We start from the raw sequence: 26148 nt of genomic DNA, 5'->3' as shown, positions 1-26148 counted from the left end.
GTCATAATACCGACAACCACAACCATGGAAAAGGAAGAAATAAGCCCTAGGTGTTTGTCTATAATTGTGGTCCTACTTACACGACAAACCGGTATAACTGTGTATGCCTGGTGTTCTCTCCCCAACCCCCTCCCCCAAACACCATCTGATGATTACAACAGGTGATGGGGAAAACTTGACCTGAGACCCGGATAGATGCTGCTAGTCAGAGAAGACCAACCCAGGGTTTCCCAAACTTGGGTCTCTAGCTGTTTTTGGACTACAACTCCCATCATCCCTAGCTAGCAGGACCAGTGGTCAGGGATGAGGGGAACTGTAGTCCAAAACCAGCTGAAGACCCAAGTTTGGGAAACATTGGTCTAACCTAATATAAGATAACTTCCTATGTTCCTTTACTACTACTACTATCCGCAAAGATGAAACCACATTGCAGTTGACAATTGCCCCCATCTGGTATCCGGTGGTGGAAACACATCATCAAACCTAGCCATTAAACAAAACTCTGCAAACACAGGCGGTGATAATCCCAGAACTACTTGCTGCCAACTTCCCCGAAAGCAGCTGGTACTGGCCACTGTTAAGACCTGAATAATGCTCTAGACCACTCACATATCTTCCTCAGTGTGACAACTCCATTAACAAGTATTTAGAAATAATTTTCAGCCACTGCTCCTATACAAATGCAGGCATAAAAAGAACTGCAAGAGATAGCACAGCGGTGAAACCTAACAGAACCCGTTGCCGTACTGGCATGGATACAAAACACACAAAGCTGTCAAAATTTCTATGCTCTATCCTTCCAGACTTCTTTTTTTTACTTAAAACTATTTATGAGCAAATCTCTGCCAATATGGCTGAAATACGGAAGTGTTTAAGACTTACTATGTGTAATGGTGGCAAGATGCAGGATTTATCAGACTGAGTCTCGGAAAACAAAAGAGCATGAAGGTTTGTTATAGAAAGGAATGTTATCTTCACATATCTAATTGCCCTCCGTTATCCCATAGGTAGAAATTCTAATTGACTCAACGAGGATAAGAAAATGCTGCTGAGCAGGAAGATCACAAAATAACACCGAAGTTCTACATGCCAAAGCTCTTCATGCATTCACAAAGATATATAGGCACACAACTAGAGGAAGCTGGAAAGGTATTGACAGCACTCAATAACCTTGCTGTGCAAAATGCGCATTTTTTGTGCCATTCAGAATCAGAACTAGCCTTCAAAAGGATTGTGTCATTTTTAACATGTTTTAGCACTCAGGAGAATGAATTGCTTTCAGAGATTTATTATCAAGGAACCAATTTTTAAAACCTGTTTCCCTGCAAGTGCTTTTACTCACGCCTATGTGATATGTGAACTGTCATGGTTTGTCAAGAACGGAGGACAAATGGCCATCACTTCCCTGTTAAACAAAACTCTTCTCTCATGGAGCTGGATTGCCAAATAAATGGTTGGCCATTACTAGAATGATTATTTCAGATACTGTCAAATCAGAAAGGTATTTGCTTTTAAGGATCCTTGTTTGCCATAGCTACCCCTACTTAGCACCAGCTCAGACACTGTATTTCTTGTGTGTAAGAGGGATGACTGGCTGAATATATGCTTCTGAGTAAAATAAATTAATTAATAAAAGGACAGCAAAAATATGTGAACCCAAGCTATCACAGTTACTGGTGAACATCAGCTTGCATGACTGTAGCTCTTCTTCCTCAGCTGCCATACTTACAGAAATTCTAACCAACTGGTGACCCTACACACACACACACACACACACACACACACACACACACACACACACATTTCTGCACATAAGTGTACACTCAAGAACAATGACTACTGTTGGTATGGATGGGAGGCACAATGCCTGAACAAGTCTTTAGAATCCCAGGGTTAACTTCCAGTGATCTCTTTATTGAATATTCATTCTGATTTGTTCACAGGGAGGTCAGATGATGTTGGCTATTTACTGAGCATCCATTCTGATTTGTTTACAGGAAGGCTGGATGACATTGTGCCAAGCAAGTGTTGTGCCATACTTTCTAGTGCATTTTCATATCACCTTCGATATCACAAACGGTCCAGCTTTGTGTGGAAGCAGATTTTTGGTCCAGACTACCTCCAAAGCAACTTTAACTGTGCAATCTGAATTTGCAACCTGAAAATAGTGATAGTGGCCCATGTTGCCACCTCTACCAAACACAAAGGGCAGGAACTTTTTTCTTTCTTTTTAACACATCAGGGTTTGTTCATTTGCTCAGTTGCAGCTTTTGCCATTTGAGCTGGAATACAACCAAATGTAAAAGCATAGGAAGGGGGAATAGTGTCACACCAGGAATAGCTTCCTTGAGTCATCAACAGATTGCCTGGAACTATTGCAACAGGTGCTTTCAAAGGGACGTGTTGTTGCTCTTCATGGCTGTGGTGTGGGGTGATTTCCAGAGGAGAAAAACAATTAAAAATAGGCCTAAGAGAATGCACAGCAACCAATTCCATTTTCAGAACAGCATGTCATGATGTCATTGAAATAGTTCAGACAGGACTCTGAATCCTACAGGAGTAAATTGCAGCAAAGTGCCTCAAATTATACACTTTCCCTGTTGCAGTGATGCTTTCAAGGGCTCACTGCAGCTCACCACAGGGGTGTCTCAGCTAGGTCACCTAAATGCTGTAGATCATCTTATATTCTAATTCTGATACAGCCAAAGTGGTAGCAGCCACATTATAGGGGAGCATCAGCAGACCTGAGGTTTGCAGAAGTGCAACAAATATTTAGGTATGTCACCTATCTCCATCACCCGCTTTTTGCCTACAGGGAAAAATCACCATGGTAGCTGCCAGCTGACCTCTAGGTAGATTGGACATTGTTGAAAGCTTCACTCTACACTCAGATAATGAGACAGGTAAGGGATGGCTGTAGCTCAGTGGCATGGCAAATGTTTTGCGTGTGAAGGATCCAAGGTTCAGTCACTGGCATCTCCAAGTAGAGCTCCTACCTGAAACCCTGGAGAACTGCTGCCAGCAGTGGATATGATTCTTAGATAGCAAAACCAAAGGTGTAAGGCAGTTTCCTATACCCCTATGCTAAGGCAACATGAAGTTTGTATTGGCGGAGCAACATACAGGAATGTAAAAAAGGAGCCAGCAATGGATTGTTGTCATGTCAAATTTGGGCCCCTTTTAAATGCAAGCAAGTCCGTTCCCTGTTCAGTCAAGCCTGCCCCACTTTTTTTGCTTGCCAGAAACAGCTACTTTGGGGCATTGCTTCACAGTAGTAAATGAGATGACCTCTAGGAGCATGGTGTATGGATTTCCCCTCCCTGAAAAGCCTTAAGTAGAGCATAACAAATGTGATGCTCTCATTTGATAGGGTATTCTGCCTGTCTTGTGAAAAGCTACCTTGCATTCTGCCTTAAAGGATCATGCGTTGTGCAAACTCCTCTAAGGCAGCAGGACATACCAGTAGACTGAAGCATATGCACACCAAGAAGGAGGGAAGGTGTGACATAATTAGCTGCCTCCATCTGCCTTGATGCATTTTTGCAAAGGGTGCAGGCTTCTTGTCTTTACAAGGAAAATAGGTAAAGTGTTTTCTTTCATTTACATTGCCATTGCTAATGAAGCTGAAAAAGGCAGTTTCAGAATATGAATAAAATGAAAGTGTGTGTGTGTGTGTGTGTGTGTGTGTGTGTGTGTACACATACAAGTTATTCAGGCGGATACCAATCACAGTCTCAGTAGGGGAAAGCCTACAATTGTGTTAAAGCTGGAACATAATCAAACAATTTATAGTAGCAAGCAGCAAGGTCCAGAGTGACAAAATGCAGCAATTTCTCTTGGTGGCATGGAGAGCAACAGCAAGTAGGTAATAATATGGAAAGAGTTATGTGATATAGGCCACAATCTAAAGAACCATGCAGCACACTTTTCTGGAAGCTATGAAACTCAAGGGAACTCCAGAGGCAGCTTTTAATGCAGTGCAAGGAGCAGCGAAAGAGAGGAGAGGAAATAAGAAAGCACCTAAGACGGTATGAGAGGCCGGCAGAGAGTAGTGGGTAGGAAGTGGCTGCAATGCTGAGCAGCAACTGCAGCAAAGAAGGGGCTAGATCAGGGTGCTGCAACACGAGGTCCGCATGCGGCCCTCAGTGTCTTTTTTTGGTGGCCCCTGGAAACATTCGACGCCCCCCAGCCTTCTTGCTGCCTTCCCAAAGCCAGGAAAATGAGGTACTGGGCTTTGAGAAGGAGGCATGAGGGCTTTGACAGGGTCCTAGAGTCCTTCCACCTCCTTCTCACTTTTGGGAAAGCCTGGCGCCTCCTTACCCATCTTTCGGCAGACAGCACGAAGGTTGGGGGCATCAGATTTTGGCCTTGCTCCCCCTCCTCCGTGCAGCCCACGGGTTCTGTGTCAAAGTACACTTGGTATGAAAAGTTGGGCCGCTCTGGTCTAGATCTTCACATATCTAAATTTCCCTGTACCCCATAACCTATCCCCCCCCCACTGTCCATCTTTTCAAAAGAGCTAAAAAGCTATGTGACCTACACTTCTGAAGCTTTATACTTAAATACTAGTTCACAGACCAGGAAGTGGGGGTGGAATGTCTCTCTGCAAGCTATGTGCATTTGAAATTTTTAGAAAGTACTTCAGCTTTGAAGAATTCAAGGTGGTTTTGTAGGATCCCAACTATACAAGCTTAAGCTTCTTCTTCCTGTGGCACAGATACAGCTTAACCCCATTTCTACTGAAGAAGACAAGAGGTAATTTAACAAGGCAAAAGCACAATCTTCTGAAGTCCTTGAAACTGCTATCTCCTCTTAATTCATACAGGGGAATTGTATAAAGCTAACAGAGACATAGTCATAAGACCTAATTTATAAGAACTGGTGTTTAATATCATCTTAAACTATTCCACTGCAATGATTTCATCCTATTTTCTTGCAGACCTCCTAAGATAACAACATATTCTGTGGGCACTTTCAGCTGGCTGGCAAGAACAGTTAATCTGCATGTTCCTCATGCATATTAGTTATTGTATTCAACTCTAGTATACCGTATTTTTTGCACCATAGGATGCACCGGACAATAGGACGCACCTTGTTTTAGAGGGGGGAGAACAAGGAAAAAAAATTCTTCCGCTCTCTGCCCAGCGCCCCTTCAGCGAAGCTGCAGGAGGCGCTGCGCAGAGAGTGGGAGAATTTTCCCCCTCTTGTTTTCCCGCTCTAAAACAAGGTGCCATTTAAGGTGCATTTAGGCGGCTACCTTGGAAGGTTCCTTTCGACCTGCTCTTTGGGGCTGGCGGGGGGGAAGCCCACCACCAGCCCCAAAGAGGTCAGGGAGCAGAAAGGCGCAGCGGAGAGGCTGCTGCCATAGTCACACGTCACTTCTCCAGCTGGGAGAGGGTCGCGGGGCTATGGCTTCTTTAGCCCCGCACGCTCTCTCCCGGCTGGAGAGGTGGCGCGCAGCTATAGAGGCTCCTGCCATAGCTGCGCGTCACCTCTCCAGCCAGGGGAGGGTCGCGGGGCTATGGCGTCTTCGCTCCATAGGACGCACACACATTTCCCCTTCATTTTTGAAGGGGGAAAAGTGCGTCCTATAGAGCGAAAAATACGGTATTTAAAACAACCTGGTTTGATGTTTTATTCTATTTAATAATAAAGGGCAATTAGGTATTTGTTTGTTTCTATGTTTCTCTTAAACGTTCACCATCAAGACAAATGCCTTTGGATTTTGAACACATGCTTTTATTGGGTTTGGAGATCTGCTATCATGAAAGGCTTATTGCCTAGTAGAGGCTCTGCTGATTTTCTATGGTCTGGCTCATGTAATAATTCAAGAAATGAATGCAAGGTATGAAGCGGGCAGTTATGAACATAATGCATCACAGCAATTAATGTGGCTCTCACTAAAGGTAATACAATCATGGGAATGGCTGTAGACAAACCTTCACCATCCTGGTGCCTCCAGATGTTTTGGACTAACTCCCAACAGCCCCAGCCAGCACAGCCATGCTGGCTGGGGCTGATGGTGGAGGATAGATACCAGGTTGGCAAAAGCTGCTGTAGACCAATAGAGGCTGATCACCCAAAAAAGGGGACACACACGTACATAAAATGTGCACACACTAGTTTATATGCACCGATGCAAATTTAGAAAGGATAGTTATAATTTAGATACAACGCATCTCACCATAATTAGGTAAACGGTGACCAGGTGACATATGTTCCTGCTTAGTCTACTATCAAGGTGCTGCTAACTCTTGATGGGCAACCTCCAAGTCCCTGCTCTCCCTTCTGATGCTTCTTTATCAAACAGAGGGCTGTTCTCTGTAAAGTAGGGCACATGGCCACCCTAGACGAACAACAGCTGCCTGGTCTTTATCTATGTGAGTTATATGTGCCCAAGGACAGTGAGGCTGCTGACATAAATTAAGAGAGTATTGCATGAATTTGCATTAAGGAGTTGCTTTGAAGAAGGGAGCCAATCACAATGCTACTGCTGAGACTACAGAACTGGTTGCCCTAATGCCAGGGTGCAGTACAAGAGGCCAGTTTATCTTGCCACCATCTGTGGCAGCAGACAGGTGCTCAATAACCCAGAAGCTGTAGATCTTGTGCTTGTCCAAAGAACAACAACAACCCAGGAGACTTATGTATTGTCACTGTGTCTTCAGTAGCAAGGCGACAGAAGCAGCAGCCAGTTAACTGTAGTTAGAAGAGCCAGTTCAAATACTTGGCAGGGGTTTGTTGCTTAACTGGTCTCTTTGCCTTCAAAGGCTTGTGGTCATGTCAACACTATAACAAGAGAGACTGCTTTTCTGTAAACCACTAATTGCATGTTTTATATTTTTTGGAGTGATACATTTTCTAAGGTAAATGTAAACAACAAATGTTAGTGTTAATCCTTGGTCTTCGATGGAATATTGTCAAAAGGTAGGGTTATTATTTAGCCATTTGCCACATTTGTATCACCAGTTCTTCTTCATCCAAGGACATATGGTACATACAGTTAAGACTTAGTCACTGAACAGGGATTTTAATGTGGTTTTCTTACATCTACACCAAACCACTCTTCCTATATACATAAAAATGCAATGCTGTCATTGTGCAACCCCCACTGGAAAATTTGTAGTGCCACATCACAATCCTGAATTTGCATGGTGGGGGTGGGAGAGGGAGCAAAAGAGAAAACAGAAGATAGAGAGACACATAGGAAAATGGCAGTTTTATGCAGCAGCAGAGGGTTGAACAAAGCAGAGCTGGAGAAAACTGAGAGGGAAAAACTGGTGATTTTAAGCAATAGCAGAAGTTTGGGTAGAGTGAGCAGGGGGTGATACTGAGGAGGGAAGTAAAACAATGGTTGAGTACATCAAGGGAATTTGGGGAGGCTTTGTTGTGTTAGCTTTTTGGTGTTTGCTTCTGTGATCTATCCATCTCCTTGTTAAACTGGTCTGTTTTCTTGAAAAATAACCCCTCAGTGTCATTATATCCCTGCATTATTCAAACCTCTGCCATTGTTTGAAATCAGTATCCTTCCACCCCCACTTTACTTAAACTTCTACCATTATTTGAGTACAGTGAGAAGGAGACGGACGAACACAAAAAGGAAATAAAATGGCTGTTTTAAACTTCTCCTTCTTCTATTACTCAGCTCTCTCAAGTGAGAGAGATATAGAATGTGGAGCTCTTAAGTATCCCATAACTTCCAAGAATGTAGTTCACTCCTGCTACCATTTGTTGCTTTCAACATAAAGTTCCAGATTCTGTGTAGCAATTTAGAGAGGTTTTATTAACAAGTGAGCACCCACATATATACAACACCCATCAACTGAACTTAACCTTCTCTAACTGAACAAGCTAGCTGACAGCCTTGCTCTTAAGATTCTACTGATCTTAAAGATACAGAAACATATATCAGCAAGGGTTGGTGTGAGCCAAGAGGGCATGCACAGAGAGGAGGAGGCATGGAAAAGTGGAGTGGTCTGTGTGCACAGGGGAGTTGAAAAAAGAGGAGGTAGAAAAAGGGGGTGAAGTTGATAATGGGGCATGTGTGCACAAAGGGAGAGAGGACAGGGCATGGAAATGAGAGTGGTATGTGTTCAAGGGAGAGTTAAGAAAAGTAAGGAGGAGAGTGGAGGAAAAAAGAGGCTGAAGGTAAAAATGAGAGTGCAGAGGGGGTTGCAAGAAAGGAGGGATTAGGAGGCATGGGAATGTGGTTGAAAATGAAAGCAGGGGCACGAAAGGGTCTGAAGAATGGGGGTGTGGCTTCATAACTGGGTGGATGTGAAAAAGGCACTCAGCAGCTGAAATGCGTAGGAAGAGAAATGCAAGAGGTTGCCATGGGGGTCCTATAAGAAGATAATATTTTGAACATGGCCTTAAACCTGTTTTGAGTGGAAAGAGCAGGGTTATATCTCCCTTTCAAAAATCCCCAATAAGTATTATTGTTCTGTGAAATACTGAATCAGAGTACAAAACCCACAAACTGGAATCTCAAATAAGAATCTGGTTATAGTAATTCACCCTCAACCTGTATTGGACACTACAGATTTACAGACAACTTTGGAGACATGCTAGTTCCAAGCTTAAATATCTTCATGTGCATGAACAAATAAATCATGCAGGAGGAATATAAGCACAGACCTGGCTTCACACCTGCATTTTGAACTGTCATATCCACCAATTTTAATCAGAAAGGTATGGCAATATGTGACCTCCATCAAAGCAGCACAAAGCTTTGCTGAATTGTGTCCATACATGGGAATTTAGCATTAAACACATGAGATTGCACAAAATGCAAGTCTGAGCTGGTATCAAAATATATTAGCTAGGCAGTAAACAAAAGTGTTAAAATTAAATTTTGCTAGTAATTAATGAAGACACATTTTGGCACAGAATTCCTTACTCTGTCCTCAATTCATATAATATACTTTCTCAGCAATTCGTATCTATGGACTGAGAGATGATATAGACTAGGGGTTGGGAACCTTTTGCAAAATCGTTTTTAAGCTAGAACAAAGCTGGGTTGTAAATTTGCTTTGATTTCATTTTGGGGGTGGGGAGGAAATCCAGAAGCACTTAAACAAGACAGGGCATTAAATCTCAAAATACCTTTTCAGAAGTGATATAGTGAGCATTTTCTCACTGATAGCTGATACATTTAGTTGGAAATGCCAATAATCTGAATAGATCAAGATGTACACACCCCTTTTCTATGCACACACTTTCCTCCTGCTGGAAGGATGATGGGAATCTTCACACACATACAAAGGGAGAAGGACAGGGAGTTTCCAACAGTGTGGGATCACACAACATAGGAGAAGGCTCATCTCTTTTATTCTCTCTCTCTCTCTCTCTCTCTCTCTCTCTCTCTCTCTCTCTCTCTGTGTGTGTGTGTGTGTCGCTCTGTATAGGGAGCTATAGGTGTCATTTCAGATACGAATGCTAATTCATGAATTATATTTAAGACCTCACATGAACAATCTATCTGAGTGAGCAGTAAAAGATGGGAGGAGGAAACTCACCCAGTTTTCAGCTTTTTGCCATGCTTTGTGCACAGCTGCTGCTGCTGCTGTGGTAGTTGCTTGAGTTAATTCCACACTGCACTACCACTTGAATGCATGATTAAGTGTAATCTAATAACCCACCCTATGACATGAGGTGCAGGAATAATGGAATACCATGGTAGCCTAAAGAGGCACAGTTTTATGATACCCATAGCTGTAAAGTCAAAACTTTTGAGGTCTATTTGCTTTCCCCTTCTTGAGAACAATAAGAACATCTAACTGAAATCAGTGGTAGAATACTCATTGATTTTGATGGATTGGTTAGAAAATGGCTAAAACGAGTAGCAGCTGTTTTTAAAGTATCACACATACATATATTCAACATCAATCTGGCCCAGATGCACTTAAAGGCAAAATGCTGATATTAGCTCTTCAGCTTCATCCCACAATCCTAAACATTTGTCGTGGATCATCCACTGCAACACAGAACCCTTGCAACACATTTACACTAACAATATTGGAGTGACACAGTGCTAGATATGCCCTTCTAATTATACATTTGCTGGGGCAGCAGGTTTTAGAGATCAGACCTCTCTCTCTCTCTCTCTCTCTCTCTCTCTCTCTCTCCCTCTCTCCAACTAATCAATTTACCAGCATCTGGAAATATTAACGAGGCCAGGAATCCCTCATAGAATTTAGAACAGGAAGACCATAGAGTACAGAATCCATGCACCAAACACATGTGCATATCTTAAAACACCAATTTGCCTTAACCGAGAAAGCCAATGTACTCCTACTGCAATTTTCATTTGTTGCCTGCACAAATGCCTAGCCATGATCCACATATTAGTTATACTTCCACATGACTGAATATCATCTTGATCCACAAGACAGTACAAAGGTAAATGGATTGAAGCTAATAGGTAATATGACCCAAAACCAATACAGGAAAGTAAGTGACATTGGTTTGAATGGAACTGCTGTGTACTGGGTTTAGGATCAGTTTGAAAGGATCACGGAATAACCTCATGTATTTCAACTAGGCTGAATGATGCCTGACAGTCATGTCCCAATATCAATACACAAATATAGGCAGAAAAGAAGTCACGCTCTAAAGAGAAGGTAAGCAATGGATATGCAGAACACAACAGTTATCACCAGCTAAATCAGAGTTTTTATAGCACTCACATGGCATATAGGTCTGTTCAAATCTTCAAGAATAATACCTTAAGGCTGAAATCTTTTGTGCTATTTACTTGGGAGTAAGTTCCACTAAACTCAATGGAGCTTAGTTCTGAGTAATAAAAATAAAATTGTGCTATAACTATTTTCATACCTCCCAGTGAATGTCAGTATGCTACCAAAAATGACAAAAATACAATCCCATCACAACACCAATTTGAGCCAGAATCTGTGTTTTTGATGTATCATGTCTGAAATTTACACAGCTTTGCTACACAAAATGCTAATTATTGAGAGGGAAGGTTATCAAAAGAAAGTTTGAAGGGGGGGGTGTTCTTTGGCAACATAGGCAACATGTTGAATAATTTATTTGGCTCTTATATGCAATTTTTTTAAAAAAACACATTTTTTTGGACAAAAAAAGAGAGCAAATGTATTCAGCTATACAAAAACAGAATGCAATTATAATATAAATGTAGTTTATTCATACCTTATTATGTGTCTGCGTTTGTCCAACCAGTATAAGAATATTTGATGAGATAATAGACAGGCAGAAATTAATTAGAATTATTGACCTCTCAGATCTGATGTATCTGTCCAAAGAAAGACACACAACAAAAGGCTATCTAAGTACATTGCATACCAATATTGTAATTTTAAAAAAATTAAAAATAAAACATTAAATCTGACATTTTTTAAAGTTTTAAATAGCACTTCTGAAAAATAAAATGCCTTCTGTCTGAAGGTCTGAAGAGAACTTTTAAAATCATTATTTTTTATTATTAATAACAGCATTGCATAAGAAAAAAACAAGTACTCCATAATGCTCCAACAATGCCAAGAGATTTGCTACATGTGTGCTGGCAATTGGAGTTCATAGCCCTTGATGCTTATGATACAGCATTTTGAAATTAGCAGCTTGCACCACCTAGTTCTAGAGCAATATAGCTGCTTATGACTGGCTGCAACCCCCTGGGAAATGATTTACAGAAGTCCTACTAAAATTATTGCTTTTGCTCAGCTGCCACTCATTTCAATAAGACACCCACTGCTTATTGTGTGATAGGAATATTTGAGCATATAAGTTTAATCCACTCATTAATTATGATGCTAGGTTATACTTACAAAATAGCTTGTGTATAGAAGCTAGAATACAGATAATTTATGCTACTGCCAAATAATGCATTAAGTTGACAGTTAGTTCCACATACACACCACTGCCAATAGTTGCTTTGCCAGTAATTTAGGAAACTTTTTTAGTGTGTGAAAGTTCAAATTTTGTATATATTATATACACTTTTGCATGCTGTTTGATACAGAGAATCATTCAGAGCAAAATATTATGGTTCAGGATCAAGTAGTATCTACCAAAAAGTAGCCATCTTTCAATTATTGGCTCTGCTGCACAAGATGCCTCCCCCTGTTCTTTGCTGAACCCCTTTCCCAACTGCAGCAAAAACAGGCAAACACCACACCAGCCTTGCATAATGAAGAATACTAGTTTTGCATTGAGAAAACTTTTTTGAAGGGTGCATGGACATTAGTCCACTTCAGTAAATTATGAAAGCATTATGAGTACTAGCCAACTTAAGTTTTACTTAGAGTAGACCCACTGAAATTAATGAACCTAACTTAGTCATGTTTATTAATTTCAATGGGCTTACCCTGAGTAAATCTTAGTTGAATACTACCCCATGTGATCTAATTTTATTGTTGCACTAGGGAACTGAACATCATATGATCAACACAAGTCCATTTCACTTCTAACAAAAAATAGAGCTAAGTAAGCAAACTTGTAAAGTCTTTTTTTTTAAGTCATAGGAATAATTTCACAGGAATAGGAAACCAAATAATTTGTTGCCCCAAACCCTGATACTTTCATCTGTCCTTGCCAGTGAAAAAATGTTGCCTTGAGATATTCCTGTGTTAAATTATCAGTGTGATGTACAACCCAGTTGTGCTGAAAATATTTAAGCACATCTCTATGGACTCTGATAGCAATCCAAATTCTTCTACTCAACTGGGTTGTGGATCAACTAGAAATATGTTGGGGTTTCTAGTGGTTTGCTTTGCATTAAGTCGGGAATGTTCTGCTGGCAGCCCATGGTACAAATCTGTTCTCCAAAGCAATTTTATCTGCCCATTGTTACTCCTCCTGGTTTTTAATCAAAGTGTTGTGAGAGCCTGAGCATACTTTCATTCATAAATAACTAATAGTGTGTGAGAGAGAGCCATTCCACTCTTTAATGTTACATCTCTCTTTCAGTTTCATGTAAGACACCTGGGGGTATGCCTGAGTGCATGTGCCCCATAATTGTGAAGTAAGGCAGACAGATGCAAAAGATGGCAGGATTCCCACACCTGCAATAGATGTGCAGGATACGAAATTTCAGCTGTTGTAGCTTGCTATGCAAGTTAAGCTGTTGCAATGTCCTCTTCTGCAGAACTATTAAAGGTGGGGAAGCCTTGTCCTATTTTGCATTTGGTCACCCTACCGTAAAGCCTTTATGGTTAGGAAGTAAAACATGATTGTACCATACATGAAAGTATGCATGTTTGTTCCTATCTTCAGAATTAATTTTTAGAAAGTTAAAAGAAGAAGAAAGTATTGGTTTGTGTGGCCCAAATCCCTGCCACCTATTGGGATCCTGCCCTTAAAACAAAGTGGACTCCTCAGATATATGTCCTTCCCTGTACTAAAGAAAACTCACTGTAGGTAAGAATCCCACATGCTATCCAAGGATTCAAATAATTCAGGCTTTGCTCCATTTTGTTGTTGTTGCTGTTTGTGCATTACTACTTTTAGTAAAGACTGGGGTGCGTCACATTTCCACTCATTTTGGAAACAAACAACCTCAGTTGGGTGTAACATTCATGGTTATAGACAGCACCAAGTTTATCATTTAGAGACTGATACTAACTCTAGGCTTCCCTAGTTTTAGACTCCATCAAGTGCTAGAAAAGTAATCCCACAATGCACTGGGCCAGCTCTGCCAAATAATTAGGTGTGAGGACAGTGATGTATTAGCCTTCATGTTTCCCCACCATGATGCTGCGAGGCTCACTGTGTTCATTTAGACCAGAGCTTTCCAAACTGTGTATCGCGACACATTAATGTGTCAACTGCAGGGTGTAAGTGTGTCACGCAAATGCTCCCAGCGCTCCTCCTGGGGCTGAAAAGGGGTTAGTTTAACCTCCAGTTTGCTACATTGTCACAGAATGATACATTTCTTAAAAAGTGTGTCACAAGCATGAAAAGTTTGGAAGGCTCTGATTTAGATAAATGTGTAACTATGAGAGTATTCACCTATGGTTTTTATGTGGATTTAATCATTTATTTGTTTCATCAGTGTCATGTAGCAATAAATAGTACTGATAAAGCATCAGTTAGTACTACAATGTTCTTTTAAAACTATTTTAAAAATAATAATTTCAAGAAGTGTCCACTTGGGAAAGGATGAGCTGTAATCATAATTCACTGTCATTTTACAACTCACAGACAGATTCATCCCCCCTACTTCTAAACTGCAGCAGCTTCAGTTGGAATTTCTCCATGGCTTTCCTTTGTGAATGTGATCTATGGGCAGCTCACACAGTCAATCTTCAAGATGATCCATGAGGATGCGTTCGCATAAGAGCTGTGATAAGGAATGTGCGACCATCCAGATTTTGTTGGATGACAGCTCCCACAATCTCTGGCCATTGGCTGTGCTGAGACTTGGATGGGAATTGGAATCCAACATCTGGAAGGCCACAGATTTCCCCATCTCTCACACAGAGCATGTCTTGGATCTCATCAAATAGAGCTGGGCATGTGGAAATCACTACAGGAAATCTCAGTTTGTGCGGGACGTTCACTGTACTAATGTTCACATGGGGACACTCAAGGAACATTGTGTTAAGGCAAAATCGAATGTGTGAAGTTGCCTCAGGTCAGAAATTACTGAGGAACCTTTGAGACCAAAAGCCTGAGTGATAAAGCAAGCAAAAGCAGCATTTGTTTGTGTCATAAGGCCAGGATCCTGGAGTAGATATCATCTAACTTCTCATTTTAAAGAGAAATCACTGATTAGAAGTGTGATTACAATGAAGGGCTATCACTTCAACCCAGAGCTCTTTTCATCTTATTTATTTACAATTTATTTATTTGATTTATATACTGCCCTTTGTCAAAAGATCCCAGGGTGATGTACAATGTTTAAAACATATTTTACAGAGCATAATAATGAAAGCATAATACAAAGCATAATAATAGACAGCATAATAACAAAACAAACTTAATAACAATCCTTCCCTCACCACCTTCAACAGGCCATACATTATTTAATGGCTGAAGGCCTGGGTAAAAAGGAATGCTTTCCCCTGGTACCTAAAGATATGTAAAGATGGCACCAGGCAAGCCTATTTTGGGAGAGCATTCCACAGATGGGGAGCTACTACAGAAAAGGCCTCTTCTTGTGCTGCCACCCTCCAAACCTCTTGAGAAGGGCCTCAAATGTCAAGTACAGGGCCTGGGGTTGTCCATATGGGGGAGAGACAGTCCTTAATGTATCCCATATGTGGGATTCTCAACTGAAATGGCAGGTCCACACACTCTTCTCCAGTGAATTGAAAGGGGAAACCCTTGATGGTGGTGGAGCTCTGAATGTGGCTCCCCAGTGTTGAGAAGAAATGGTGATAATAATAGCAGATACCATGAATGCTGAATAGGAAGAGACAATAGGGCATTTGATCACCACCAGGCCAAGCTTGAACAGAAACCGTGTCAACCTAATCAGACTTATTAATACGTTACAACTCTTCCGCAGTAGCGATCTTGTTTTTCCTAGATTAATAGAAACCCTTCTTCAGTGACCCCTCAGTTCTGAATAATTGCACATTTCTATAAACCCACACGATTCAATTACATACCTCCATAGTGCTGCATAGACAACTGCTAGGGTGATCAAAGCCAAGCATGAAAGGCCACTGCCTACTATAAGGGTTACTGAGGGAGCACCAGATGATTCCATGATCTGTGGGTCATAACAAACATCTATCAGATAAAACCATGTTCCAGTAACTAAAGCACAAAACCAAAACAGGAGAGATGGATATCTGATGTAGTGATTAACCACATCATCTAAATAGCATTGCCAACAAGTAACCACATCTCTCTACTTCAGCCTCTGTCCTAGCTCCTAAAGTATCCGAGGCCTGGGTATTTACAGAATACCAAGACAGTAACCCCACTGGTCTTTGATGATATCCTCAGTAGTCTATTTTATCTCATGAAAATAAATACATAGAATTTTGTTAAAAGAGAGAATAGGGAAAGCCAACAGTCTGATGAGCACCCATAACATTAATTTGCATTAAAAATCTCTCTAGGTTTTGCTTTGAGGGGAAAAAACTAAACAAGTAAAAACGGCTTTCCTCCTTGAAAGGCAAACGTATTTGGATAGCAATGTTCTAAACAAATTATGTGATTTATTCTGACAAATGTAATGCCAACTAATTTCTTATCCAAAATACAAGATCAAACTTTCTAACTCTACAGTAACTTTGCCTTAAAGCCAGCATTCATTTTCTTTCTGTCTCTTAGCAGCTAAGAGAGTACCAATTTAAGAAAAAAAGAGAACAAAACGTATGCATCATTTGTAAGATCTGGACCTCTGAAACAATAGCACTTCTAATGTTTAATATTTATAGGAGCTGAAGTATAAATGACCTTGAGGCAGAAAAATCTTTTTTTTTTTTTGAGCTATGAAATTACCCCCAACACCCCACCTTTGCCCTACACACAAGCATTTACACTGGTTTATTTGGTTTTGTTTTGTTTCAAAATGTACACATTCAAAACAATTAGACCAGGAAGTTTGCAGTGATCTGCTGCTTGATTTAGCAGTGTGCTGCTGAAAAGCCTCAAGGCTCTAGTATAAATTGCATTTTATCAAGATACAATTTGTAACCGAGGTGAGGCAAACTGTATATCTTATCCAGGTTTTTAAGTTTATTTCTGCCAAACACTTCTAGTTTACTGCTGAGAAGAACCTTGGCCACACACTGAAAATCTTTTCCCCTTAAAGCTTCAAGGTGCTTGCTCTTTAAAACCAAAAAAACAAAAAACAAACCCCAACCTATTTTATAGGCATTAATACTGTTGAGTTCCTATTTCTCAATCTTCCTCATTGCATTCATACTAGAGGATCTATTTTACAAGATATCAACAGACAGCATAGATTCCTTGTAATGCCCAATGCAGAACTGCAATCTGTTTAACTAGTGTAGCTAGGTTCCTGCTTCTACCAGCAACAATAAAAAAACCTTGTATATTCTTTTTCCCTTCTTTTTTTAAAAAAAGAAAACCCAGGACTGTATTACATTACATTACATTACAGTTGCTAAGTTTTCTCTAAGAAAACAGGAGTACCTCAGCACCTGAAACTGACTAGCATTTAGTTATAAGGCAAAACCAGCAATTCGTTCCCAAAAACTAAGAACTGCTAATAGATAAGAGAAAAGCCAGTCTTTTCCAGACCTGCAACGCTGATACAATTTCTCATATGAGTTAATGCTGGACACATAAAAAACCACACCAAAAACCCTCCCAGTCATTGCATTAAACTCAGGGCTTTTTTCTTCTTCTTTTCCCCGTCCTTTGTTACTTACTATTTCTCTAGGTTGCTGAGCCAAAATGGCGAAGGTAGAGAGACGATCACATAAGCATTTCGTATGGGATGCATCGGTAAGCACAGTTTTACATCCCTGGGTGGACCAGGTTCCCAAAGAGTCGTTCCTGCAAGAAGAGAGAGGGAGGGAGACAGAGAAAGAGGGAGGGAGAGAGAAAGAGAGAGAGAAAGAAAATCGGGATAATTACGGCTGACGGTCAATTCCTTGAAGAGAAAATGCAGTTTAATTGAGAGCAGAGTCTAGTGTGGTTCCCGGACAGAAGAGATCTACTTGTTGTTGAATAGGACTTAATTTAGATGCATCTCCAGCTGTACAGTAATGCGGGGAGGGGGGCGAGAGAGGCGGCGAGGGAGGGGGACAGAAGGCAAGCAGGCAGCTCGGCGGCGCGCAGTGAGCTGTCCAGAGCTCTTGGTGCTGAAAGGGCTCTGTAAGAGCTCTCTCGGCTCGCCGTAGAAGCGGAAGCCTTCCCCGCTGCCCGCCGCTTTCCCAACTGCTCAGATCACTGCGAAAACTCATAGCGGGGGGAAATAAAACAAAAGACCCTTGTGGTTCCCCCACCCCCCGTCTTTCATACCAACTCTGCCACGTTTTTGTGAAGCTATTACCTCGCTCCCTGTCTTCCGTGCGTGTGTGTGTGTGTGTGTGTAATTTAAATGCAGATGGCTCTGTAATATCTGTCTGATTAACACTGGTTAGATTGGCCAATTCTGGGTCTTCTTTTTTTTCTGGCTAGGATTTCGTAGGTGGTGTAGCTATTTTGTTCTCCTTGTGGGTTTTAAAGCTCAGCCTTGCGGATTTCACCCTGGAAACGGGCGGCAGCGGCTGATTCCTTCTCCAACTCTTCCCTTTTTCGCCTGAGCTCCAGCGCAGGGGTGGATTTCAGCAGGGCAGCGCATCGTTCAAGAGACACCAGTTCGCCCTCCAGACATCCCTCCGTCCAACTCGCCCTGCTTCCCTCCCTCCTTTTCCTTTCCATGGTGCTGGTGGGTGTGTGGCGGAGGCGGGGAGGGGGGGGCACGGGACACACAAGCGCGAAAAGATCGTTTGCTGGGGCTTTATCCACCACCACCCTGTTGTTAAAGGGGGGGGGGGGCTCAAGAAAAAAAAGAAGAAAACGCCACCCTTGATTTGATTAGCAATTTAAAAAGTACAAAAGCTTCTTCTCTAATCCTCCCCGGTAGAACAATAAAATGGTATCAACCCGCGTTTTCCTTGTGCGGAGAAAAAGAGCAAGGCGGGAGTAGGGGTGGGTGGTGGGTGGGAAGAGAGAATCGCCTTGTTTTTCCATGTGAATCAAAGGGGTTACAGGGTCTCTCCTCAAGGAGAACTGCTCGGCTTCTTCGGACTCAAACCAGTTTTCACGCATTTAGTGTTTTGCGAATTGGAACAGGCGGGTGTCGTTTTCTTCCCCCTCACATGCCTTCGCACAAGCTCTCTCGCCCCCTCCCCCCCGGTTTCCAGAACCAGGCTTCGTATGCAGGGATTCATGTATTGCCTAAGCTATCTGTGCACGGATGCCAGGAAGTCTCCTGCCAGCAACAGCGAGTGCTGTCAATTCCATCCCCAAGGCACTTAAAAACAAGGGGGAGGAGGAGGTGGCGAGAGAAGGAGAGGGAGGGGAAGAGCGCTTTCACCTTCAAATTCCTCCTCCTCTCAACTCCCTTTGAACCAGCCCTCCTGCTCTGGCTTTCCCACGTCTGTTCGCGGCGATGACTGCGAGCGCGGACTCTGGAGCCCCGGCCATTTGTGCTCCGAAGCGCGCACCTTCCTATCCCACCAGGCGCCACTTGCCTTCCACACCCCGCGAGCTCAATAGTTGGCACTACAAATGGCTTCGGAGCCGAGTCATAAACAAAGCAAAAGACGGGGGCGGGGGTGAAGAGAGTCCCCCCAAACTGCGCTATTCAGGATCTCCTTCGGTACCCTGTCCAGGCCAGCTGTAGCCTTCAAACTCACAAACGCCTAAAAACTCCAGGACTATTTTCCTTTAAATTGTGTGTGTGTGAAAAATTAGTATTTATGTTGTAATTCACACAGGCAAATATAATTGGTATATATTGTCTAATTTCCACACACACACACACACACACACACACACACACACACTGGAATCTACCTGCTACTGATTAACCTCACCTACTCAATTTATTCATCCCTCTGAATCTTGTCTTGTTGTGACACGCTGTTAAAGCCCAAATGAAATACATTTATCAGGGGTGATTAAATATTAAAGAAGATGGGAGCTTAAGGGAAACTGACGTGGCTTAACACATAAAGGCAGTGTTATTATCCATTCTCAGAGACGTTTAATACACTCAGGGGTGAACTGGCCATGGAAAGGATAGGGCAGCTGCCTGAGAGGTGGGTCTCATGAAAGCTACCATTTCCCGGAGTTGATTAGTGCAGCTGGACTGGCTCGCTTGATTGCCACCATACCTTGTCACAACCCTCAGTTTGTTTCTAAATTACACCACTTATATCCAACTCCTAGGTTTGCAGTAACACTACAAGCTGGAGAGCAGAGTGAGATTTTCTCGGCCTTCTAAGAACAGGTAAATTGGCTCACACAGCCATTAGGCTTAGATAATGTAAGACTCTTTGCCCCTAACCCCCAAAGCCCCTTTGGGCAAACACAAAGTTTTGCCTGCATGTTGTAGACTTCTGTTTTCTTTTTCTTCTTCTTCTTCTTCTCCAGTATGCTAACTCGAATTCCACAACTACAATTTTCCTGAGGTCTGAGGCTGGCTTGTCTGATGGCAGAGAGGGACAGAGGAGACCGAGAAGCCCTACTGACTGTACAGAGTTTACAATGCAGCCCTTTGGACACTGTCTTCATCTGAGCTACTCTGCAAGTTACTTTTGCAGCCAGACTGCCTTTGAAAAATCACCTCTCCTGGGGCTGAATCCCATGCCTCATGTCATCAGAACCACTCCACCTAGTTGTCTAGAATGCCATGCAGTTACTTCCAATGCCAGCATCAGAGGCCTTGATGGAGGTGTGGTTGTAGCATGGGAGATACTCATGAGATCAAGGCAAGCAATGTAGTGCAGATTAAGGAACTTCGACATGCTTCTACTGAAACATGAAATCCAGCCTTGGGGAAACGGCTTTGCAGCAAGCAAGCAAGCATGCTGCAAAGGCAAGCTGCACATTGAACCTAAGCTAGCTGAAATGTGAAGGATGTGCCATTTATATTTATTTACTATGAAGAACTGCTCTACCATGTGTGCTGCTCTACCAAACACAGAAGTGCAATTTTGACCCATGGGATTCAGAAAGAAAAGCAAATATTGAATATTTATACACCATTGTGTCAGTAATTTCCCGAAAAGTGGGCCAGTATTAACATGCATGGCTGATTCAAAGAGGTTTGCCTAAGTCCACCTATTGAGCTCATACTGAACTGTGAATTGACCCATGGGCATTTCTGTTTGTACTCTGGACAATGCAATGGAGGGAGAGAGGCCTTAAATGAGCTTTGAAGGTATTAGTGAGCATGGGGAATGAATTCAAGCAGAACTTACCCCTTCCTGCAGTGGGTGGAATGATAAGAACCTAAATTATCTCCCTGCACACATACCCTCCAAAATTTATTCTGTCTTATTGGTTTATAATTTGAATGTGCATGTTTTACAAGTTGTGGCCATTATACTTCATGGGCTTACTCCATCTCTTTTTTGCTATCCACAGGGACTTCATTTGAAGATATTAACGCATAGGTGACCTAGTTTGCTTCTGGAGTCACGTTCAGTAATTGACATTTCCAAGTACAGGTGGGAAAGACTCCCATGTGAAATGCTTTGCAACTCAGTGTAGATGACACCCAAGACTGATGAACAAATGGTAATACCAGCATCTCTATGTTGTTTCCAGAAGGGGAGAGAATAAAACCCATTGACTGAGTGGACTAAAACTTGCTCTACTTTGGATCCAAGCCAAACAACCATGATTTTTGCAAACTGTCTCCTGAGTATCTTACTGACATGCTTTCCTTATTTGCCTTATGGGAATGCCTGGTGTTAAGACTGACACAGAGCAGGGTTCAATATTGTCAAAAGTTCATCTCTCATGAATATGGTTTTGAGCGCCACACTTGGAGAAGGGTAACAAAATCTTATTGGCAGGTCTGGCTTTTCAAAAAAAAAAAGGAAAATGAAACAGCAGTCATGAAAACTTGCAGAAAGTTATGCCAGAGAATTGACAGAATAAGGATAATAAATCAAGGCTGCATAATAATGTGACTAGTTAAATTTATTCCACAGCTTCATTGTTCACAACATACATTTGTGTATGGGGAGTATATTCTTGTGTATTTATTTAGAGGGGTGTATGGGATATTAGGGGAGGGGGTCATACCTCTGGCGGGGGACACGTCGTGCTCCTTCTGAGGTAGTTTGTCAATCTTTGGTCCCCACCCTGCACTCAGCTCTCACTTGTGGCTTCTAGAAGCTGTCAGCATGAGACAGCAGCAACACCCTGGGAACAGCTTTGACTGGCTGGCTAAACCAGGTGAGGACAGCCATGGGGTCTCAAACACTCGGTGAGTTAGGAACTGCCCCTGCATGCCCCTGTCTGAGTCAAGATAATGCAACTGTATATTGGTACTTCTGGGGCTTGTGCTTAAATCTGTTTATATTCCTTAAATGGAATCTTGGGAAATGTATTTTGTGTGGTGAGTGGCATTCTACCATGGAGAATTCTCAGCACCACCACAAAAGTTTAATTTTAAATTCCTTGGGGAAAGCTATGAATTAGAAAGCAGTTAACTTTAAAGGTTTGCTATTCATATATATCCCAAATAAACTGTGTCAAAATTAAATTATTTTAATGCCACAACACTTGAATTCTGTTTGATTTGAAGAAGGCACAATTTATTTCTTAGGCATGGTTATTTAGCTGTCACCACAATATGTTTGAAACTTTCAATATATCTGGCCACAATAATGGTACCAGACTTGTCCTCCTTCCTATTCCCCCCCCCCAAAAAAAACCCTATCCAATCATGCTTCCTTTTGTTCTTTGAACTTCCCTGAGATTCCTCTACTGAGTCACTGGCTCAGGCTTGTAACTCTGACCTCAAACCACAAAAGCAGCAGCAAATACTCAATGCTCCCAGCTGGAGCCATCAGCTTTTACAAGAGAGGCAGAGCTGCTGCCCTGAAGGAATGCCCCTTGTTGGTTTATGGGGAACAGCCTGCCACAGCAGTATGTCATATTGGTCTCATTGCAGAGCATCACACAGGATGCTGTATTTGCTGAACATTTATTTGCTGTACAAAGATGTAACAACATGTGATAGCATGTGTCTCACCCTTTTATCAGGGCAACTCTGCTTGCTTATTTGGACCTAGGATTTAGCCTTTGAACCACTTAAGTTATTGATAAAGAGGACAATATCCTGTTTCCTATTGGGAATGTTTTCCTAGTTATTCCTTCTTTTGTTATAAGGTTGTATTGTTATAAAGCAAGGTGTATGTGTTTTTGTGTAATAGTTATAAAGTGGCACACCTACCAATATTACTTGCTGGTTCTATGTCAAGTTAAAAATTAAAAATACTTTAGCTAAATTTATTTGCCCAGGTTGACCTGTTTCAGAACAATTCTCAGCTAGGGCGACTTCTGTGACTCTAGCATCATCCTGATACAATTTTAATTGTTTCAGAATTGCGTTTTTATTGTTGTGAACTACCTTAGAGGCAGAGGATGGCATATAAATGTATTTCCTTATGTCCGATAATATATTCAATATATGAATATTTGAAAATGATCCCTGTTTATGAGGACTTTGAGTCCCAGGACTGCCTATCTATATGATGAGGTTTTAGCAAAATGAATGCCAAGTTATTTCCCATTCATCGTACATAATCACAGCATCTTCTTTTGAGATTAACCTTCTCTTTTGGAGATATTGCAGTCACCTAGCACTGGATGTACTGTATATTGTGCAGGAGAAAACACTGCATTCCTCAAGGTTGCTCATCCTACTCCTATTTCTGGTCTATTCATTAGCAATTTGACAGCCTGTGTTATCACAAGCCAACAACAAAGCAATACAGTAAAATTATTAATAAACAGAAGAGTAAAAACATGCAATGCCCTGAAAGACAGAGTTTACATACAATGACAAAATAAATAAGATTCTGAGTATGAGCATATTTAATTCTTCGGTTACTCAGTGACTGAGCACTCCCCTTCTCCAAATCCCCAGTACTGGAGTGCTCATTCAGCTCCATCCTTTTGTCAAATGTTACTTTTTATTTTTATTTATTTGAGTTTACATGCTGGTTATGCACTCCCCTGTTGGGCTAAGTCTGCACTTGAAACAATAATTCAGCCCCATTCAGGACCCACATTTTAGATTGAGATGAGACCTGGTGCTTTAAAACGTTACCTTTGAGCATCTTTGTGCAGCAAGAATCATGCACAAAGATGGCAGTGCCAAAATTGATCACAGAGTTATGATCAGGCCACACATGATGCACTTGCAGCCACATTTTGTAGATAGCATGCCCATGCATGAGTCTTAAGTCTTGTTGAAATATATGGTGCAAATGTCATATTAACTGCAGTGCTATTTTGTATAATTAAAAATAATGATTACTGAGAATGTGCCAGGGTACTACTGTAAAATACTATTCATGTAGCAATGCACTTATCACATAATGTACACCAATTACCACATTATTCTCCTCTGATGAATCCTTGCCAATATAAGAAAAAAAGGATTTGTTTATTACTGAGTGGATTGTTATTCCCTTACTCACATTGGTGACTCCTGATTCCAGTTACTAATTAACTGAGTAATTGCACACCAGTGTCCTTACAGGATATAAAGCCTACTCTTATGTGCTATGGGCTTACTTTAGTGATGCAGGATGGTGCAGAAAACTCCCACTATTGTCAGATAGTTATGGAAATTTATGTACAGGAAGACTGACCACAAAATATTTCTCTTTAACACCACATTTAGAGAAACAATTACGCCATCTTTGATTTTCACATCAAACACCACTTGGCCAGACGCTATGTGTAAATGTGGAAGGAAGATGCCTTGTTGAGAAAAGTGCTTTCTTTCAATCTGTCTTTGGAAAGGGCAGGCCAGGATCTTGCCTCAGGACGGTACTCTTACATCACTCCTTTAGTCAGAAAGAGAACCTTTGTTCTCCTTACTAGAATTCAGCTAGTCAGAATATTGGAAACAGATTCAAAACCTCAGTCATTTCACATCCTTTACTTTTCCAGTGCACACCATTGCTATAGGGTAGAGCAGGGATGGGAGAGGTCCCTCTGATCCTCCAGACTTTATGGGACTTCAACTCCCATCAGCCCCAGTCAGTATGGCCAATAGTCAGGGATGATGGGAGTTGGTAGTCCAGCAACACCTAGATGGCCACAGGTTCCCCATCCTTGGTACACAGTTCAGTGAAGAGCTTAGGGTGTGCTGAAGCCCACTGAAATCAATAAACTCAAACAGGCCTAACTCTATGTTGAATCATGGTCACTGAGTTGAATCTCACAACCAGTTGCAAGGGAATTTGTGTAAGGGGAATCTTCATATTCCTCCTTCAGGCCAAAGCAGCTAATAACATTTTCTCTGAAAAGTTCATATCAATGCATTTTAAACTCCCAAGTGACTCATTTGATTAGCATCTTTCTTATGCTTCATTTAAACAAGCGGGGAAAATACTGAATATATGAAATGAACAAATATGAGAATATGGATAGACTGTATTTTTCGCTCTATAAGACGCACCAGACCACAAGACACACTTAGTTTTTGGAGGAGGAAAACAAGAAAAAAAATATTCTGAATCTCAGAAGCCAGAACAGCAAGAGGGATCGCTGTGCAGTGAAAGCAGCAATCCCTCTTGCTGTTCTGGCTTCGGGATAGCTGCGCAGCCTGCATTCGCTCCATAAGAAGCACACACATTTCCCCTTACTTTTTAGGAGGGAAAAAGTGAGTCTTATAGAGCAAAAAAATATTCTGCCATTCAAATACCCATTGAATCTGTACAGTTTGGATTATGGACTGCAGATGAAATCAGACAGATTAGCAATTATATTTTCCCTTCTCAAGTATATAGGAGGATTTCAGCATTTTGGTTAATGTAACTAAACACCCTCTGGATGTGTACGTTTGCCAATAAAACAAAAACAAAAAGCCCTGAGATTTTCTCTCCCTGATCTCTAAATCAAAAATTAATCCCATTTAAATATTATTTTTGCAAAACAAATGTGTATCTGGGCTAGAAACCAAATTTTAACCCAATGAGATTTGAAGCTGCTCAGGAAATAAACCTTAGGAAAAGAAACTCAACTCCACAGGATTTATCACAGTAACACTAAAGTAATGAGCATGTGCTATGTATTGCAGTAGCTCAGTTATAATGCCTGGACAGCCAAACAAGATCTTCATACCAGCTTTGCTGCCTTCTATTCTGTATTAAATAGGTAGATATTTCCCCCTGGACTTATGTAAAATTCATGAGGTGTGTATTTAGTATTGACATGGAACACTGGAAAGGAAGTGATTGACGCTGTAGGGGGAGAGCACAATCTGAACTATAATTTGGCCATTTTTCTATCTTCATTCATTCCAGAGATAAACTGTATACATTTTGCCTGGTTCAAAGACATTATGAGGCCGATGACAGATACTGAGACCCACTGGTGCCAAACTGTGGATCCCAGCAATTATGACACCAAGGTCACACACAAAAAGCACATTTGTGTTCCACAGGAGATATCAGGATTCAGACATCTTGGGCCAATAAACAAATGGTTTACTGGACT

The 26148-nt window shown here is 41.5% G+C and overlaps 1 protein-coding gene across 5 annotated transcripts in view; it reads right to left on the bottom strand.

The window, feature by feature from the left end:
• The window catches only part of ADGRB3 (adhesion G protein-coupled receptor B3), a 453891-nt gene that overhangs the window by 94056 nt on the left and 333687 nt on the right, over window positions 1–26148 (bottom strand). For all 5 annotated transcript variants that reach the window (XM_053381170.1, XM_053381167.1, XM_053381166.1 and 2 more), the window contains 3 exons: window positions 17334–17460; window positions 15594–15697; window positions 11173–11275 (listed from right to left, as the gene is read on the bottom strand). In XM_053381170.1, coding sequence (XP_053237145.1) covers window positions 11173–11275; window positions 15594–15697; window positions 17334–17460 — 334 coding nt within the window. The remainder of the gene's footprint in view (window positions 1–11172; window positions 11276–15593; window positions 15698–17333; window positions 17461–26148) is intronic.

Source organism: Podarcis raffonei, chromosome 3 (genome assembly GCF_027172205.1).
Source record: "Podarcis raffonei isolate rPodRaf1 chromosome 3, rPodRaf1.pri, whole genome shotgun sequence".
In the NCBI taxonomy this organism is placed as follows: Eukaryota; Metazoa; Chordata; class Lepidosauria; order Squamata; family Lacertidae; genus Podarcis; species Podarcis raffonei.
This window is presented reverse-complemented; position numbering and strand designations above follow the sequence as displayed.